Source organism: Acinonyx jubatus, chromosome E1, assembly GCF_027475565.1.
Source record: "Acinonyx jubatus isolate Ajub_Pintada_27869175 chromosome E1, VMU_Ajub_asm_v1.0, whole genome shotgun sequence".
Taxonomy (NCBI): Eukaryota; Metazoa; Chordata; class Mammalia; order Carnivora; family Felidae; genus Acinonyx; species Acinonyx jubatus.
The window spans coordinates 19923096-19940605 of record NC_069397.1 but is presented as its reverse complement, the minus strand read 5'-3'; the positions used below and the strand labels follow the sequence as shown (position 1 = coordinate 19940605).

General features: G+C 42.7%; 1 protein-coding gene across 2 annotated transcripts in view; it reads right to left on the bottom strand.

The window, feature by feature from the left end:
• PSMD11 (proteasome 26S subunit, non-ATPase 11) overlaps positions 1–12485 on the bottom strand; it is a 28340-nt gene extending 15855 nt beyond the window's left edge. For both annotated transcript variants that reach the window (XM_053211548.1, XM_027034403.2), the window contains exons 1-3: positions 12325–12485; positions 9894–9995; positions 4165–4289 (exon numbers count right to left, since the gene is read on the bottom strand). In XM_053211548.1, the coding sequence (XP_053067523.1) occupies positions 4165–4289; positions 9894–9995; positions 12325–12415 (318 nt within the window). In that variant the 5' untranslated portion in view covers positions 12416–12485. The remainder of the gene's footprint in view (positions 1–4164; positions 4290–9893; positions 9996–12324) is intronic.
• Positions 12486–17510: the final 5025 nt, after the last annotated feature.

Sequence of the window (17510 nt, the reverse complement as noted above, 5' to 3'; positions counted from 1 at the left end):
TGCTCTTGTTCAGGTCAGTACTGGTATTTCTCCTAAAGCAGGGACTTTTTTACAAACTGAACTGAGATCTGTTACCCATTACAGGTGTGCATATTCTGCACTATCTAGGGCTGTAATTGGTGACACCAGCGCCTCAAATTAAGTAAAAATTTTAAAGGCCATTGGCCTTGCTACACAACTATTTTGTTTGAGGCTTTGTGCCTTGTTAATGCTGACAATGACTGATAATGGGGATAAGAATGTATGAAAAGCCCATGCTTCTAGAGGAAGCCCTTATTTGAGTACTAAACCTTGATGTGGTCGAAATCAGACATTTAAGTTTTCGTTTTTTTTAAGTTTATTTATTTATTTTGAGAGATGGGGGGGGGGGGGCACAGAGAAAGGGAGAAATGGAGAAAGGGAGAAAGGGAGAATCCTAAGCAGTCTCCACTCAAGGTCAGTGCGCAGAGCCCAATGTGGGGCTTGAACTCACAAAAACGTGAGATCATGACCTGAGCCGAAATCAAGAGTCAGGCTCTGACTCCCCGGGCTCCCATTCAGACATTTAAGTATTTTTAAAATGACTTTACTAACTAAATCCTTATGGGAGAAAAGTTACTACTATTCCAAGTCTGAAGTCCTCTAGCATGAACTCCTTTCCACTGAAATAACTGTTTCAATAACAGGATTCAATATAAGGTTTCTTAAAATGTACTATTGTGGTTTCAGTTGGATAGACTATACCAAAAAATGGCTTTCCATAGTCAATTACCTAGAGATCCCTGAAAGGTAAAGTTAATTTTGAAATTTCAGTTTACAGGGGTGCCTGGGTGGCTCAGTCGATTAAGCATCTGACTCTTGATTTCAGCTCAGGTCATGATCTCACAGTTCATGAGTTCGAGCACTTACATCAAGCTCTGTGCTGACAGTGCAGAGCCTGCTTGGGATACTCTCTCTCTCCCCTCTCTCTGCCCCTCCCCTGCTCAAGTGTGCACACACGTACTCTTTCTTTGTCTCAAAATAAATAAATAAATTTTAAAATAAAATAAAAAAATGACTCTTTTTAAAAAATGAAATTTCAGGGGCGCCTGGGTGGCTCAGTCGGTTAAGCGGCCGACTTCACCTCAGGTCATGATCTCGCGGTCCGTGAGTTTGAGCCCCGCGTCGGGCTCTGTGCTGACAGCTCAGAGCCTGGAGCCTGTTTCAGATTCTGTGTCTCCCTCTCTCTGACCCTCCCCCGTTCATGCTCTGTATCTCTCTGTCTCAAAAATAAATAAATGTTTAAAAAAAAAAAATTACAAAAAAAAAAAAAAAATGAAATTTCAGTTCACTCTGGCAAGAGTCAGGTTCAGTCCCCTCCTCACCCCAATTCTCCACTCCTCTCCCCTTGCCAACCATCCCCTCACTCTCTTACCCCACCCCCTTATGTCACACATACATCCTCACTTTCTGGGCTCCAACCCTTAGTGCTGTAATTGACCCAATCCTCACCTTTTGGAATATGACAAGCTGAAAACTGTTCTGTAGATCTATCTGACTTCTGCTCAATCCCCAATCAGAAAAAGGCAAGGAAAAATTCCCTCCTCCAACCTCTTGGGTACCAAACTCCCCAGCATAAAACTCCTAGCCCTCTTAACAATGTTCTGAAACAACTTTTGCCTCAGGCTGCAATACTACTGTGACAGGGACCTATAACTTGCTTCCCCATCCTTTCCCATCACTCAATCAAATATTAAAAGAACCTAGATTTTTCCAAGATGAACAATAGCTCCAATTTCCCCAAGCCAGAGACCTTGAGTCCCCTAGAGAAATGTAGTAACAACACACTTTTATCTCAATTCAATAAATTTATGTCTTAATTCAACAAAGTATCTCCTAAGCATCTAGCACAGGGAAGGCATAATCCACACTCCTCCAGCAAATACTAGTTCTGTAGCTCCTCTGCGCCAAACTACTCTAAGTACCAAGGGTACAGCAATGGACAGGACAAAGTAGCTACCCTCACGGAACTTATATTCTAAGGAGTAAACAGATGTTAAAAGTAAAATAAATATGAAGAAAAGTAAAGCAGAGACAAGGATATGTTAGACAGGAGGGCCTAACCAGACATGGGGCCACATGATAAGGCCAGTAAGTCCCACTAGCCAATTACAGGACAGTGCTAAATTATGATTTAATAGACTTCCACAAAGGAGTAGGAAGACTGAAGATTAAACAAATGCAGCTCTATCCGTGGAGTTAACTCTACGCTCTGTGAAGGGACAAATTCCAGAGACGTCGGTGTACAAAGGAGCAGCTTTGATAATTAATTTTTCCTGCCTAAAAAGTTCCAAGTAGGGGCGCCTGGGTGGCTCAGTCGGTTAAGCGTCTGACTTCGGCTCAGGTCATGATCTCGCGGTCCGTGAGTTTGAGCCCCGCGTCGGGCTCTGTGCTGACAGCTCAGAGCCTGGAGCCTGCTTCGGATTCTGTGTCTCCCTCTCTCTCTGACCCTCCCCCATTCATGCTCTGTCTCTGTCTCAAAAATAAATAAACATTAAAAAAAATTAAAAAAAAAAAAGTTCCAAGTAACACACATCAATCTGTTTCACGCTAATGTTTCTTGGTCAGCCCATTATAAGGCACCCTATTTCAAACAAAAGATGGTGTCACTTTTTCATGAGAACAAAGTATGATAAATTTTTTTGAAAGTTGAGTTAGATTAGAGTAACATCCCTTCCTTTAAAATCACCTTTTTTTTTTAAGTCATTCATAAAAATAGTTCTAATGCTTTGGTTCAAAAGGCAGCCATCTAAATATTATCTATTTTTGGGGTGCCTGGGTGGCTCAATTGGTTGGGCATCTGACTTCAGCTCAGGTCATGATCTCACAGTTCATGGGTTCGAGCCCCATGTTGGGCTCTCTGCTGTCAGCATGGAGCCTGCTTGGGATCCTCTGTCCCCCTCTCTCTGTGCCCCTCCCAGCTCACACGTACACACACTCTCTCACTCAAAAATAAGTAAACATTTGGAATAAATAAACAAATAAATAAATATTTTTGACCTACCATCATGAAACATAGTTCTGCCACAAATTTGAAGACTTCTCTACAAATGGATTTTCTACAAATAAATTTGGTGTATGGTATTTAAACTAGGTTTCAAAGAATCATTAAGACTAGAGAGCAGATTTTACAAAAGACCTGATTTCAAAATGGGATCCATATGTCCTAGATTGCTGAAATTCATTATTTACTCAATGTTTACTGTGCCCTTTCATACCTTTTACTTGTATAGCCACAGAGATTACAGCAAACAATTAGACGTATAACCAACCAGCAATTCCTACCCCTGTCCTTACATATCTGACATTTTATATATTTATTGTCTGCCTTCCTCATTAAAATATAAGCCTCATGAGAGCAGTGACTGTGTTTTTACAAATGTATCCCCAGTACTGAAACAGTGTGTGGCACACAGCAGGCACTCGGTGACTACTAAGCAATGTGTCTATAGGAAAGACAACAACTATATTCTTCCTACAAACAGATTTAAGCAACCACAATACACCCTGTTTGAATCTGCTGCTTTTTACAGAGTAAGTTTTAACTTTGGTGGTGTCTCCTCCTGAAGTGCAGAAATACAGCTATCTTTAAAAGTTCAGAAGAGGCTCACAGATTCCAAACAGGCACTGATTCCAAAGAGGCACTCTTCAATACAGGTCTGGTCTGAACTTGCAGACAACACGTACAGGTACAGGTACACCAGAGTCACTTCCGCACACACAAGACACAAACACATGGATGCTCACCCCTCAATAAAGGCATATATGCAGTACAAAACACGCCAGGAAGGGATGCCACAAGACTTAGTGCTCACAAGGAGCTTTGTGACACAGAATGAAAGGTACCACAGACACAGAAAACATTACCAAGGTGTGGCAATACAATACCTCAAAGACAAGAATCAGTTTGTAACCCTGATGTAATGAGGATTCCAGGGACCACTGACAATCTCCACTTACAAAGCAAAGCATGGAACAGACCCAAAGTATCAAATGCCCTGTAACAAAGAGAAACTGACATGATAAGTCCTGAGCTGTCCTCCCAGCTGTCCCTTCCACATTAGCACCACAGTGCAGGCAGGCATTTCTTTCACTGAAACAGATTTGTTTCCGTACGGTCTACCTTCTGCCATTAAAGTAGCTTACCTCCTGCCCTGTAGCTGCTTCCATATCAAGAAACAGATCAAGAAGAGATCGGACCAGACGAGCTGCCTTAGCCTTGCTGATGGAATTCAAGAAGGGTCGCACATACTTCAGGAGTCCTCCAAGCTCTGCGTGGAAGGTAATTCAGAAAAGAAAAAGTAAACATCAATATTAGAGACAAAACACCCATTAAAATAATGATCCAAGCTCATAAAATCCATCTAAATGAAGCACAGTAGGAACATAAAGCATTCTTAGCAGGTAACAGAGTAGCAAAAATGAGTCAACAACATATACCAAATACGTATTCCATTCCGTACTCAGCTCCTGGATTATTATGAGGGCCCTGGGAAAAACTCACGTCTCTAGGCCTCATTTACCCATCTTAATGAGAGATAAAAAGCAAAGCCCTCAGTCTCAGAACACAGTTTTCTAGAACGTGAAATATGCTGTGCTTCTGACACCTGAGGCGAAAATCACTCCCTCATAGCCAACAAATCTGATCAGGTTACAGGAGGGTTGTTTTGTTGTTGTTGTTGAATTTCCAAGTCCACCGTGGCAGCTCTCCCCCTTAAACAGATGAAGATTTTCAATTCCAGGTTTCCTCCTCCTCCCTTTTCAAAGTTCTCCCCAGGTTAGACTTTTAGCAATATCCTTTCCCTGGCACTCTTCTGAATAAACTTTTCACAGAAAAGTTAGGATGTATTCCCCTTAAAGATATACTATCCATTAAAGATATATTTAAAATTCCTCATTAATCTGCAAAGCTTAAGTCTTAAACTATGACCAAAACAGGTGTCCACCACGGAAGTTTTTCTCCTTATAGGAAAAGAAGGTGGAACAGTAATTTTAAGGGAGCATCTTTGACCAAACTGTGACCAAAACAGGTGTCCACCACAGAAGTCTTTCTCCTCTTATACAGGAAAAGAAGGTGGAACAGTAATTTTAAGGGAACATCTTTAGAAACAAGAGTAAAAACTGTAGAATATTTCAACTCAATAACTAAGAAAGTATTTGGAATGTAGGTTAAAATTACTTTAGTGCCACCGCCTCTTTAATATTCTTCAATTGTGGACTCACCCTCCTGAGGATTCTAATTCAGGGCAAGCAAACCTCACCCTCCCGAGAATGCTAATTCAGGGTCCTGAAATCCTCATCTGCCTGAACAGTAACAGGATGCATGGGGCTGCGTCAGGTACAAAAGGAACTTTATACATAGAAAAGTTCATCTTTCTCTTCACTCTCCAGTACTGACCTTTGATTCCACTAAGGTTTTTCCCATTCTGCCACTCCATTCATCCCTGCATAGACTATACATGCTTCTGCTCTCATGTCTCACTCCTGCTGCATTCCCATGTAGAATTTCTCCCCCACCTTCTTGACCTATGTAAACCTTACATATCCTGTTAGGTCCAACTAAAGTCCTGCTGAGTCTTCCATGACAACTCCAGACCACACTGATTTCTCCCTCTCAAATTCATTTTACATTTATACAAATCTTAATTATATGCTCATAGCTTTACAAAAAAAACTTTAGTATTTATTTTTGAGAGACAGAGTCCGAGCGCAAGCAGGAGAGGGGCAGAGAGAGAAGGAGACACAGAATCTGAAGCAGGCTCCAGCCTGAGCCGTCAGCACAGAGCCTGATGCGGGGCTGGAACCCACGAACTGTGAGATCATGACCTGAGTTGAAGTCAGACGCTTAACTGACTGAGTCACCCAGGCACCCTCACAATCATAGCTTTTTAAAAGTAGTCTAGTACAGGAGCACCTGGGTGGCTCAGTCGGTTGGGCATCCGACTCTTGGTTTCGGCTCAGGTCATGATCTCACAGTTAGTGGGCTCAAGCCCCGCATCAGGCTCTGTGCTCAGAGCTCAAAGCCTGCTTGGGATTCTCTCTCTCCCTCTCTCTGCCCTTCCCCGACTCACTCTCTCTCAAAATAAATAAATAAACTTAAAAATTTTTTTAATAAATAAATAAAAGTAGTCTAGTACGATGTCCCTTCTCCCACAGTATTTCCTACTATGACAGAACAATTCTGAATAATCTCTAATGACAGAAATTGTTCAGAAAGTAGACTATTCGGATGTTGGTCAAACTAAATTGTTCCTTTATTTAAAACACAAGTCTGTACCCTCTTTCCACATGGCTTCAAATCTCTGAAGATAACTACCATTTATAGCTCTCTAACTTTCCCTTTCTCCAAGCTAACCATCTTTAGCTATTTCAACTCTTCCCCCAATGTCCTGGTTTCTAGATTCCTTGTCACTGAATAAACTCTAGTTTGCAAACATACCATTTGTGGTAACCCAGAACTGAAAACAACTCTCCAGGTAGGATCTGACCAGTAAAGCCATGGCCTAATTCTCTTGATCTCGCCACCACATGTAACACAAGGTAGCCTACTTCCTTTTTCCTAATAGCATTTTTTGTTTAGACCGAGTCCATTAAGGTCTCTTTTGCATAGACAGGTAATTCCCCATCTCCCTGTTTTGATGAATACTTTTAAGTATGTATCTTTATACTTACCACACTGAATTTAATCTTGCTGGCTTTGGCAGTAACTCTGAATCTTAATCCTGTCCTCTACTGTACTGAGTCATCTACAAAAACAAGCAGGCCTTCTGAAATGGCTTTAGCCATAATGCCAGATGCTGACCAGAAAAATAAGGACAGATCCCCAGGACATGATGCTAGAGACTTCCCTTGAGGTTGACAAATGATTTTCATACCCTTTACCTATCATTAATATTATGGAAAATGTTCAAATATCTTGCTTACATGTAATCTGTATCATTCCTCTAACCCAGAAATGGGCAAACGTTTTCTGTGAAGGGCCAGATAGTAAATATTTTCAGCTTTTTGGGCTATGTGGTCTCACTGGCGGGTACTCGATTCAGCCACTGTAGTGCAAAAGCCATCAGACAATATGTAAACAAGTGGGTGTAGCTGTGTTCCAACAAAACTTTATTTACAAAAACAGCTGGCAAGCCCCTGCCTATGGAGCTCTGCAAATCTACTGGTCTGATAAGGCTAACCAGAGAAGAGAATGGAGGTGAGTTTGGAATAATCCTTTCTTAATAAACCCACTGTCTTAAGTGATTAAAACCTACTTATCAAATAATCTGTCCTAGATATTAATGATTACCAGTTTAAAGTGTCTAGAAATTATTCTTCTCATTATCTTCACGCAAAGAGAAATAATATTTGCCCATCCTCAGTTTTCTTAATACTTCTTCATCCTCCATGACTTTTCTCAGAATAATAATAGTGGCTCTATAAATATATCTGCTAGAACTATGCTTTTGATATTAAAAGACAAAAATTGTCAGAGCCTAGAGACTTGAACTTATTTAAAGAGACTATCTGCTCTCTCTTCTCTCACCTGACTTGGCTTTAATTCTCTTTCTGATATGTTCTTTCTCTTTTTGAAAATCATTTTCCTTCCTGGAAAAGGCTGAAGTGAAACATGAACTAAGCAGCCTGCCTTCCCTCTAGCACCTGCTAGCATTACAGTAGTTGCTCTAAACGCTGAGTGTTACTCTTCTTACCCTAACCAGAAAACAAATGACCTCTTCGTTGCCAAAGACTCACCAATTTTTTTTTATTCCCACAGAATCTACTGACTTTTTCCTCCTATTTATTTATATTTATATGACCAGAATTTCCTTTTTAGAACCTCACAGAATTCAACATAATCCTTTTAGAATCTCAGGCTATGATATCTGCAGATCCTGACCCCGGCCATCATGTCTGATGGTGCTCAGCACCACTTTCAAAGGAAAGAACTTCTAAAGTTCTCAGGTACTGAGTCACCAAAAGGAGAAGGGCAAGGAATAAGAAGATAAAATGAATAAATAAATAAAATTATAAACAAATTCAAGCAGAAATAAATAAATAAATAAAATTCAAACAGAATAGTTAATATTTTGAGATAAATTTTTGAACTGTTGACTTATACTACATGCTACTTGTAATTATCCGTGCTACTGGAGGAAAACAAACATTTGGATATTTCAACAACCGAAAAATCTTAAATCACTTTATCTGACTTTCTATCTCTTTCAAGAAAATTACCTTATTAATTATATTGTGTATGAACTAATTATCAAAACTATTATGCAACACCAAGCTCACATTAACTGACAGTCCAAAGAAATCCATAAATGTGTTAAATTGGAGGGAAATCAGTCTAAAAAAAAAACAAAAACAAAAACAAAAAAAAACACAGGGGCACCTGGCTGGCTCAGTCAGAAGAGCATGCAACTCTTGATCTTGGGGTCATGAGTTCAAGTCCCATGTTGGATGTAGAGATTACTAAAAAAAAAAATAATAAACCTCAAAAATAAGTAAATGAATAAGTAAATAAATAAATTTTCTAAATGGAGGGAAAAAAACCAGTACCAACCATTGATAATCCATAAATGATTAACTACAGAAAGCAATAACCATTATACCATAAGACTATGAGCTCTGAAGTGGGACTAATTGATTCAGATCCTGGCTCTCCCACATACTAAATAAGTGACTGGGTAAGTTATTTAACTTTTCTGTGTTCAGTTTCCTTAGGTGTAAAATGGACAATTGTATCTACATTAACAAGTTGTTTTGAGGATGCAATAAACTAAATCATTTTTGTGCTTAAAAATGCAACTAGTTGATAGTAAGCATTTAAAAACTTTTTATCATAAATATTTTTAATGATATTTTAAGTAAGATACAAAACCCATATAAACACATCCTCCCAACTGCATACATCTTTACTCAACTTTCTATTGCCTAAGCTTAATAATAAGTTAGTTATCCTTAACTGCGAAAAATCTTAGTTCTCAAGTTCAAGAAGTTTTGCTAACTTACACCTTCTGGGGAATATTATTTCGGGGAAAGTAATCCAGGAGGTCACTTACCAGAGCTTAATCCACTTAATCAAATAAGATCTAAATTCACTTTAAAGTTGACAAAAAATCACCTGTTTTAAGCTTAAGCAGCCTTCTCTCTCAACCCTATTACCACTTTACTGGTCAAAGACCCTTCCTGGTCTCTTATTCCAAGGTCACACACACCCATCATCAGAATAGCATCTGAAGCCTACAAAGTCAGTGGTTCAATTACAACTAGAATGTTTGGGCAATGACATGCACAGAGTCCCAGGTAACAGTGGAGAAATCTCGGGAATGCTCTTTCCATTTGTTGTCTTACTTACTCTGTATCAGGAAAAAAGGACTCACTCTCTCTCTCTCACTCTCCCCCCCCAAAGAAACTCATACCTCTCTCGCTCCCTCTCCCTCCCTCTCGCTCTCCCTCTCTCTCTCTCTCTCTCTCTCTCTTTGACTCACTTGGATGCAAAGTCCCTAGTCATTTTCAAGACAAGGGCCCAAGTCGCTATCCATCTTAAGTATAACAGAGCTGAAGTCACTGAAGACTGCTGCTACCCGTGCTGCTGCCCTTATGTAAGGGAACACAGTGAAAATTCCAGCCAGAAGCAAATCAGAGACCACCATATCCCAGCAGGGCCAGGAGCTTCCCTCACCGGCAGAACAAAACTGTTCCACAGAAGAACAGAGTTTAAAGTTCACCCAGCTTCCTCCTAAAGAACCGAAGCTCAACAAGTTGACAATAAAATGACTACCAATAAGCTGTGTGGATGCATTCCTAGGATCCTTTACAGAAACTTGAAAAACCTCACCCAACATTTCACGCAAAAGAGAAAGCAAGCCATTTGCAGCACTTACCTGCAGCTTGTCCAGTCTTCGCCAAGAGAGACCCGAGTTCCAGGATACTCTGCTCTTTGACCTGCACTGCCTCCTCATCATTCTCCTGAATGTCACGCTTCACTAGGAGAGGAAAATGCAAACCTTCTTAAAATTCTGACAAAAAATGAAGACTGAGGGAAATTTCACCCTCACAAGACCAATTACAAACACTGTCACCAAAAGACAAGTTCTAGATAGCTAAAAACAAACAAACGCACAAACTCTAAAAGTGAAATCAACATGTGGGATACGTCCCATGTAAATCATAAAAATAGATTTCTCTCTGACTTTAAATGTGCCTTTTCATTCTATCAATTAGAATTTCCCTTACCCACCTACACTGAAATTTCCATTGCAGTCACTTGGTTAAAGCAAAATTCAAACAAGTTCTTCTTATTTGTGGTGGTAAGCCCCATGCTGGGCACTATGTTACTGAAAATATTAAACATACGTATACGTTTACCTGCCACAAACTAAAATCAAATGACCAAGTTACTGATGAGTAAAAAGCCAAAAGTCTTTCAATAAACTTTAAACCTGTGTAAAGCCTCACTGATGGGTGTGCTAGGGATAAGCAGTTCTAGGAAGCCGTTCAGGAAGAACAACCCAATCAAAGCTCCAGTGTGATCCTTAGGAAGGACTGGTGCTTTGTAATGGATGCAGGACCTGTTAAAATAACTTTGTTCTATCTGTCCCACTTTCAGCTGTTAATAACTACTCTACCACTCACACACTGAATAACCTCTCCGAGTTTGTGGTGACAATTTTAGCGATCATCACTAGTTATCACTTCTCTTACAAAGCATCATGACTTGACAAAAACCAAGATTTTGATACTCCATGATGGAGTCTGGAAAAAGTACGGCTGTAACCATCATGACTCAAGCTTGCTCTAACAGGGAGGCTTTCAGGCAACTCTCTCCTAGTAGAGTGGAAATCACAAAATGTTCCAACTACAATTTTTACTAATAGTTTCACATTATAAAAGACAAAATATTAGGCATTAAGCACACATACAAAAATAAAATCCATACTTCTCACATTAGTGTGTACTCACAGAATAAAAATACATGTGTGACTGAGATGACTCAGTTCTGTAACTATAATAACTTAATTCAAGATCAGAACTTCAAAACGAAAACCTTTCGTTTACCAATACGATCCATCCACAGATGCATCTTAACCCCCATCTCCTCTCCGGGCCTCCAAAAACCCCAAAGACAAAGACATCAAGATCCTGTCATTGTCTTTTCTCCCCTGCAAGTCAGGAATATCAAAATACAACAGACTAGGAAGTCAACACGAAAGCCAACATCCTGGAGGTCCCACATACACGTGCATTCTTACACTACTTGTTGATCCAATTCGGATCTTCTCAAGCTACATTAAAAAGATCACATTACTACATGTGCAGTGAAGAGCAAGCCCATGCCCTAACCGAACCCTTTACGACTGAACATTAAAAGCCTTCTGTCCTCACAAATTTCTGTTCACACCTGAATCCCGATAGAAACCTGTCGTAAGGGACTGGCTGGAGCTCCCATTTCAGTTTTCCTGTTGGGCGCAAAGCTAAGGCAATCATACTACAATGTACCGAAAAGTGTCTTTTAATTTCTTCCGGCCGTGTGCAGCCGGCCCGTTCCCCGAACTCCGCGGCTGACAACTAACTCCCCGAACTCACTTCCCACCTTCTACAAGGGAGACCAGGACGATTAGTCACCTCCTCGAGTCGGACGGTCCCATCTCGCTCTTACACCCTACACGGGGGCAAAGGAACGTCTCGGGCACCTCTTCAAACCAAATGCCAATTGTCAGTGTGTGTCCCCTCGGTATTTTCCACATTCAGAGAGAGGTCTCCCTTTAGTGGAGCCTTCCGATGGGAGGCTGGGGAGAGGTAGCAGCTCCCAGCGTCCCGAGGAAGAAAACTCCAAGAGCAAAGCGAGCGCTCGCGCTGCCACCCGGAGCGGGCTGTGCTGATAACAACGGCGGGAAACCCTGTCTACAGCGGGTTTCGCCAAGGCCCTTCAACTCGAGGCTCTTAGTCCTACTCGCGACAAGCCCGCCGGCCGGCACTGCTCCCGGTCCCGGGCCAGCCCGCATGGGCCAGAGCCGGGGCAAGGCTGGGGAGTGGTGGGGGCCCCGGCTCGGCCCACCCTCCCACTCCACGCTGAGCCCACCGTGAGTCAGCAGCCGGCGAGGGAACGCCGGGGCTGCCTCGGGGCTTCCCACCCGGGTGGGACCCAGGGGGCTCGAGGGAGCTGCGAGCGGCCTGTGCCCCCGGCCCGGCCCCCCTCACACACAGTGAGTCAGCAGCACCAGAGCCGGATAGCCCGGCCCCGCTCCGCCGCCGCCGACCCGCACAGGCCGAGCTGAGCCGGCAGAGTCAGGGAGGGGGCGCGGCGACCTTTACCGATGGAGTGGAGAATGTCGATGGAGGCCTCCCGGTCGGTGCTGAGTAGAGACTGGGCTCTCTGGAACTCCACCACCGCCGCCGCCGCCATCTTACCGCTTTCACACCGTCCCCGGCCGCGGCCGCCGACGCCGGAAACACACTCCCGGAAAGCCCGCCCTCGCGTCCCTTTTCTCTCATGGCCCCTCCCCCCCTCCCGTTCCCAGAGCACCACGGGAGTTGTAGTCTCTCCGTCGGGCGGAGCATGAGGAGTGAGGGTGAGCACTGGGGCGCCTTGGCTGGTGGGCGGCAAACTCCCCAGCACCGCCTAGCGGTCAGCCCGCGGGCGAAAGAGGCGGTGCATAAGACCTGGAGCCGGAGGCTAGTCTCCACCCACCCCAAAAGAGGCCTCTTAGCGGCGACTCCCTTAGCTCGCCCTTGAGAGGAGTTTTTGAACCCTCGCCTAGGTATTCGTGGAGAGCCGTTTGGCTTCCTTTGTAGCTTCCACGTTTAACCACTCATTCAGGGCAATGAACGATCTTATAAAGTGCTCGCAATGTGGCAAAGAATAGCACCATTCAAAGGCGTTCAAGTGTCTAACGACATTTGTCACACACACACACACACACACACACACGCACGCGCACACACTTTCCAGGCTAGGATCCTATAGAATCATAGCCAGCCTGTGATTAAACCCACCAGTGCCGGGGAGAACTGATGTTGGAAAGTGAAATATCATCCTTGCCCCATTCACTCAATAAATCCCTCTTGGGAGTCACACCAAAGTCTAACGGCTACCTGGACTCCTCGGCTCAGAAAAGAAAAAAACTGGAGTTTTCTCTCTAATATCTCCAGTGCCTTCAACTAAAATCAGAGATACCTGAAAGGCTGTCAAGCGGCCAGAGAAAAGACCTTCTATGTGACCACTGAAGGGAGAGCCTAAGGGAAGGGCTAAAAATATAACAGAGGCAGTTCAATATGAGGAATATTTTTCTCTGAGTGAAGACAATCCAAAAAAAATATGTTGTCCCCTAAAGGGACCTGTAAAGGGAATCAACATTGCTCTCCTCTCTGACTGGGTTAGGCAATTTATATATCTTCTTTTATCCTCCCAACAATGTTCTGAAAGAAGATACTATTTACACATCTTTCCTAGATGAGGAACTGGGTTTAAAATGATTTGGTGAAATTAATATGGTAACTGACAGAGCTGAGATCTGAAAGTTAGGAAATGGGCTCCTACTTCCTGGATGTATCCAGATGAAAACTGGATAACATCTCATCAAGTTGTAAACAGGATTGATGGCATTGGTGGGGAAACAGATTAAATGGCTTCTAGATTTCTCCAAACTCTGAGATGCCATGAATCTCAGTATAAAACTGAGACTTGCTTTGCTTAAAAAAGGCATTCCTCCCTCCTCAATTTGGCATGGATGCTAATGAGTTATAAAATTCCAAAGCAGAGAACAAGTCATAAATATCTTCACCTTCTAAAGAAGACCTACCTGTTCATCCCCAAAGACTTACTAAAAACTGACTAGACCAGTTCTAAAACCTCCACTTCCAGCCTCCATCAGGGAGAGAGAAAAATTCAAAAGGAATCCATTAGAAGAAATCATGAAAGAGGATGAAATGTTCACCTCATTATAAAGAGGAAGCACTACAAAAGACTGGTGGTGTTTGCCAGAACTTTCTCCCAAGCTGGTGAGTCCTGCTGACTACAGGAACTTAGAAAGCCATCTCTGTGCAACCACCATTGTGAGAGCTTTGAGGTGAACCAGACCTGTCTGTCCAGGAAATTGGGGTCTTCATGCACATTCATGAAGGCGGTTACCCACTTTTGGCCTGCAGAATTCTGAATTAGGGAAGGGGGCCGATACATTCCACAGTGGGACAAGGAGAAAGGGCAGCAATGGGGGAGCCTCCCCTACCTGTGTTTGGCATGGACAAGTGGCCAACTCAAATAAGAGGCTGGAAGAGTGGACATCAAAAAGTCATAACTGGGGTGCCTGGGTGGCTCAGTTGGTTGAGCGTCCAACTTCGACTCAGGTCATGGTCTTGCAGTTCGTGAGTTCGGGCCCTGGACCTGGTTCTGTACTAACAAACAGCTCAGAGCCTGGAGCCTCCTTCGGAGTCTGTATCTCCCAATCTCTCTCTCTCTCTCTCTCTCCCTCTCTCTCTCTCTCTCCCCCCCCCTCCCCTGCTCATGCTCTGCCTCTCTCTGTCTCTCAAAAATAAATGTTAAAAAAAAAAAAAAAGAAGTTATGACTGAAGAGGGATCTTAAGTTCCACAGGTATGGCCTCCAAGGAAGCCTTAAATGCTCCCAACAAGAGAATCAGCACCTGGACGCCTGCCTCTGGTGGCATTAGTCATGTGACAGACTTTATTTACTTTCCTTTCCTTCCCACTTCTCTGCCCTCCCCAAACCCATACACCCCACCCCTAATGCCACAGGAGACCCAGACACAGCAGAGTGAGAGAGGGAAGACAAAGAAAAGAGGAAAAGTATAAGCTAAACACAAATTTCCCACTGAGAGTCAGAGGGGGTAGAAGCTTTAAATTATAGGTTCACAGCAAAACTGAGCAGAAAGCAAAGACAGACTGGATTTTTTTTTGAGAGAGAGAGAGAGAATGCATGAGCACACATGAGCAAGGGAGAGACAGAGAGGGAAAGAGAGAATGTTAAGTGGGCTCCACGCCCAACGAGTGCCCAATAAGGGCACTTCAAACTTTCTCTGCATGCATCAGATAGTCTGAACCTTGGGAGGGTCTGGTTACCATCCCCCTCACTGGGGGCCACAAAGTGTTGCATAATCTGACTGCTATTTTTCCGACTTCACCCCATACTCTGTTCAGTTGACTCCTTTTGTTTTTTTTCTTTTCTTTCCTTCTTTTTTTTTTCCTCAAACATGCCAAATTCTTCCCCACCTTGAAGCCTTTACATTCTCTCCCTGGGTGTCAACTCAGAGATAGTTTCTGCAAACAGGCCTTCTGTGTCATCCCATTAAAAGTAATCTCTACCTCCAGCCTAGTAACCATCATATCGCTTGGTTTATTTCCTTCCTAGGACTTAACACAGTCTTCGATTTTACTATCTCACTTGTCTAAAACTCACTGCCCTCCACAAGGTTTTAGGGACCTTGTCAATCTCGTCCACAGTTACAGTCCCCAGCTCCCACATAGTGGCTTACACACGTGGCAAACCCTCAATAAATATTTGTCGGATGAGTGCTAGAATCTGTCCTGCCATAAACTTCTGCTGCCCTAAATGTCTATATCCTGCACTATGTGACTGTTTAGGCATTGCTATTCAGATTGCAGTAGGGGTGAAAGGACTGTCACGATCAGCCATGAGCTAGGGTTTATAGGACTGGCCTGAAAAGATTAGCTGGACCAAAATCCAACTCGTCTCTCGGGAATTGGGAAACTGAAAGACTGAGCCAGTTAGCCAAGTGAACTGAACCCAAAATCTGTCACTTGGAACCAACGAGACCCAAGTTGGCAGAGGGAAAACTCACTAGAGGAGTGAAGAGAAGCAGGAATGTCGTGGAAGGGAATCCCAACACCTGCACAGAAGGCCACCACCTCAGTTCCTAACAAGTTTCTGATTTCTACTTCCACCCCCATGAGGCCCACCCATGCCACATTCCCCATTCTGGAAATACTGGGACATGTTTCCTTTCCAAATATCCTCCAAACTTCCTCATTATGTCAAGAAGAAAGGTTCAGTGTGGTGCCATTATGTGTTTAATGGCTCTTCAATATTCGTTTATCTTTCTTTTCAGCCAACTGAGAGGAGGCAACAGTATCTAGCTGGCATTAGGCTTCCTTGTTTTGGTTTTTATAGGTACATCTTAGTTATGGCCAATACTACTGATTTTCCATCGAAGGTAGAGACATATAGTTACCCTGAAAAACAAAATGGGTCAATTTAAATAGCAATACATATGGTATGTGGACATGGAAAAAACCAGGAATATGTATGATAAGCAAATGATTATTTGCTTCAGAAATCCAAATTCTGGTTTAAATACCACTATGTAGCCAACCATCTACCTCCCATCATCTTTCTTTTTATTCCGAAATTACATCTCTGATTGGAAGACCAGGAAGTCCTTTGGATCCCTGCCCTAAATTTATAATCTTTACAGATGGCTTTCAAGTTACTTCTGGCAAAGGCACTGTATACTATAGAAAAAAAGTATGGAATTTGAAGTTGGGCAAACATGGAGCTCAAATCTTCTCTCTACTACCATCTAATAGTCAAATTACTTAAACTCTCTGAGACTGGGTTTGGTTATCAATAAATTATTCTTAAAATCTACTCTACTTGGGGCACCTGGGTGGCTCAGTGGGTTAAGTGTCCGACTTCAGCTCAGGTCATGATCTCGCAGTTCGTGAGTTCGAGCCCCGCGTCAGGCTCTGTGCTGACAGCTCAGAGCCTGGAGCCTGCTTCAGATTCTGTGTCTCCCTCTCTCGCCGCCCCTCCCCCCCACGTGCTCTGTCTCTCTCCGCCTCTCAAAAATAAAGAAAACTAATAAAAAAACATTTTTTTTTCTAAATTTTTTTTAATGTTTATTTATTTTTTGAGAGAGAGACAGAGCATGAGCGGGGGGAGGAGCAGAGAGGGAGGGAGTCACAGAATCCAAAGCAGGCTCCAGGCTCTTGAGCCGTCAGCACAGAGCCCGACGCGGGCTCGAACTCAGGAACTGCGAGATTATGACCTGAGTCGAAGTCGGACGCTTAACTGACTGAGCCACCCAGGCGCCCCTAAAAAACATTTTAAATAAATAAACATTAAAAATGTTTTAATAAAATAATAAATAAATAAATACAATCTACTCCACTTGATGGTTGCATAATAATGCATATACACTTAATACCGCAGACTTGTACACTGAAAAATGGTAGAAATACGTTTCATTACATATATTTTACCACAATAAAAAAAATCTACTTCACAGAATTCTTTGAAGATTAAAATTTTAAAGACACTAGATCACTTCAGCGCTATGACTGACACCTATAAGTGCTCAATAAATGGCAGCTGTTAATATCATAGTTAAGTTGCTGATTAAATTAGCTAATTAGCATCACTACTCCCCTTCCTCAGGGAGCCCTCACAGGGAGCTAAAGGATCCTTTAATTAGTGAGTTTTATTGCAATCAGCTCTATCAATCAATCGTCAATTTTGTTTCCAATC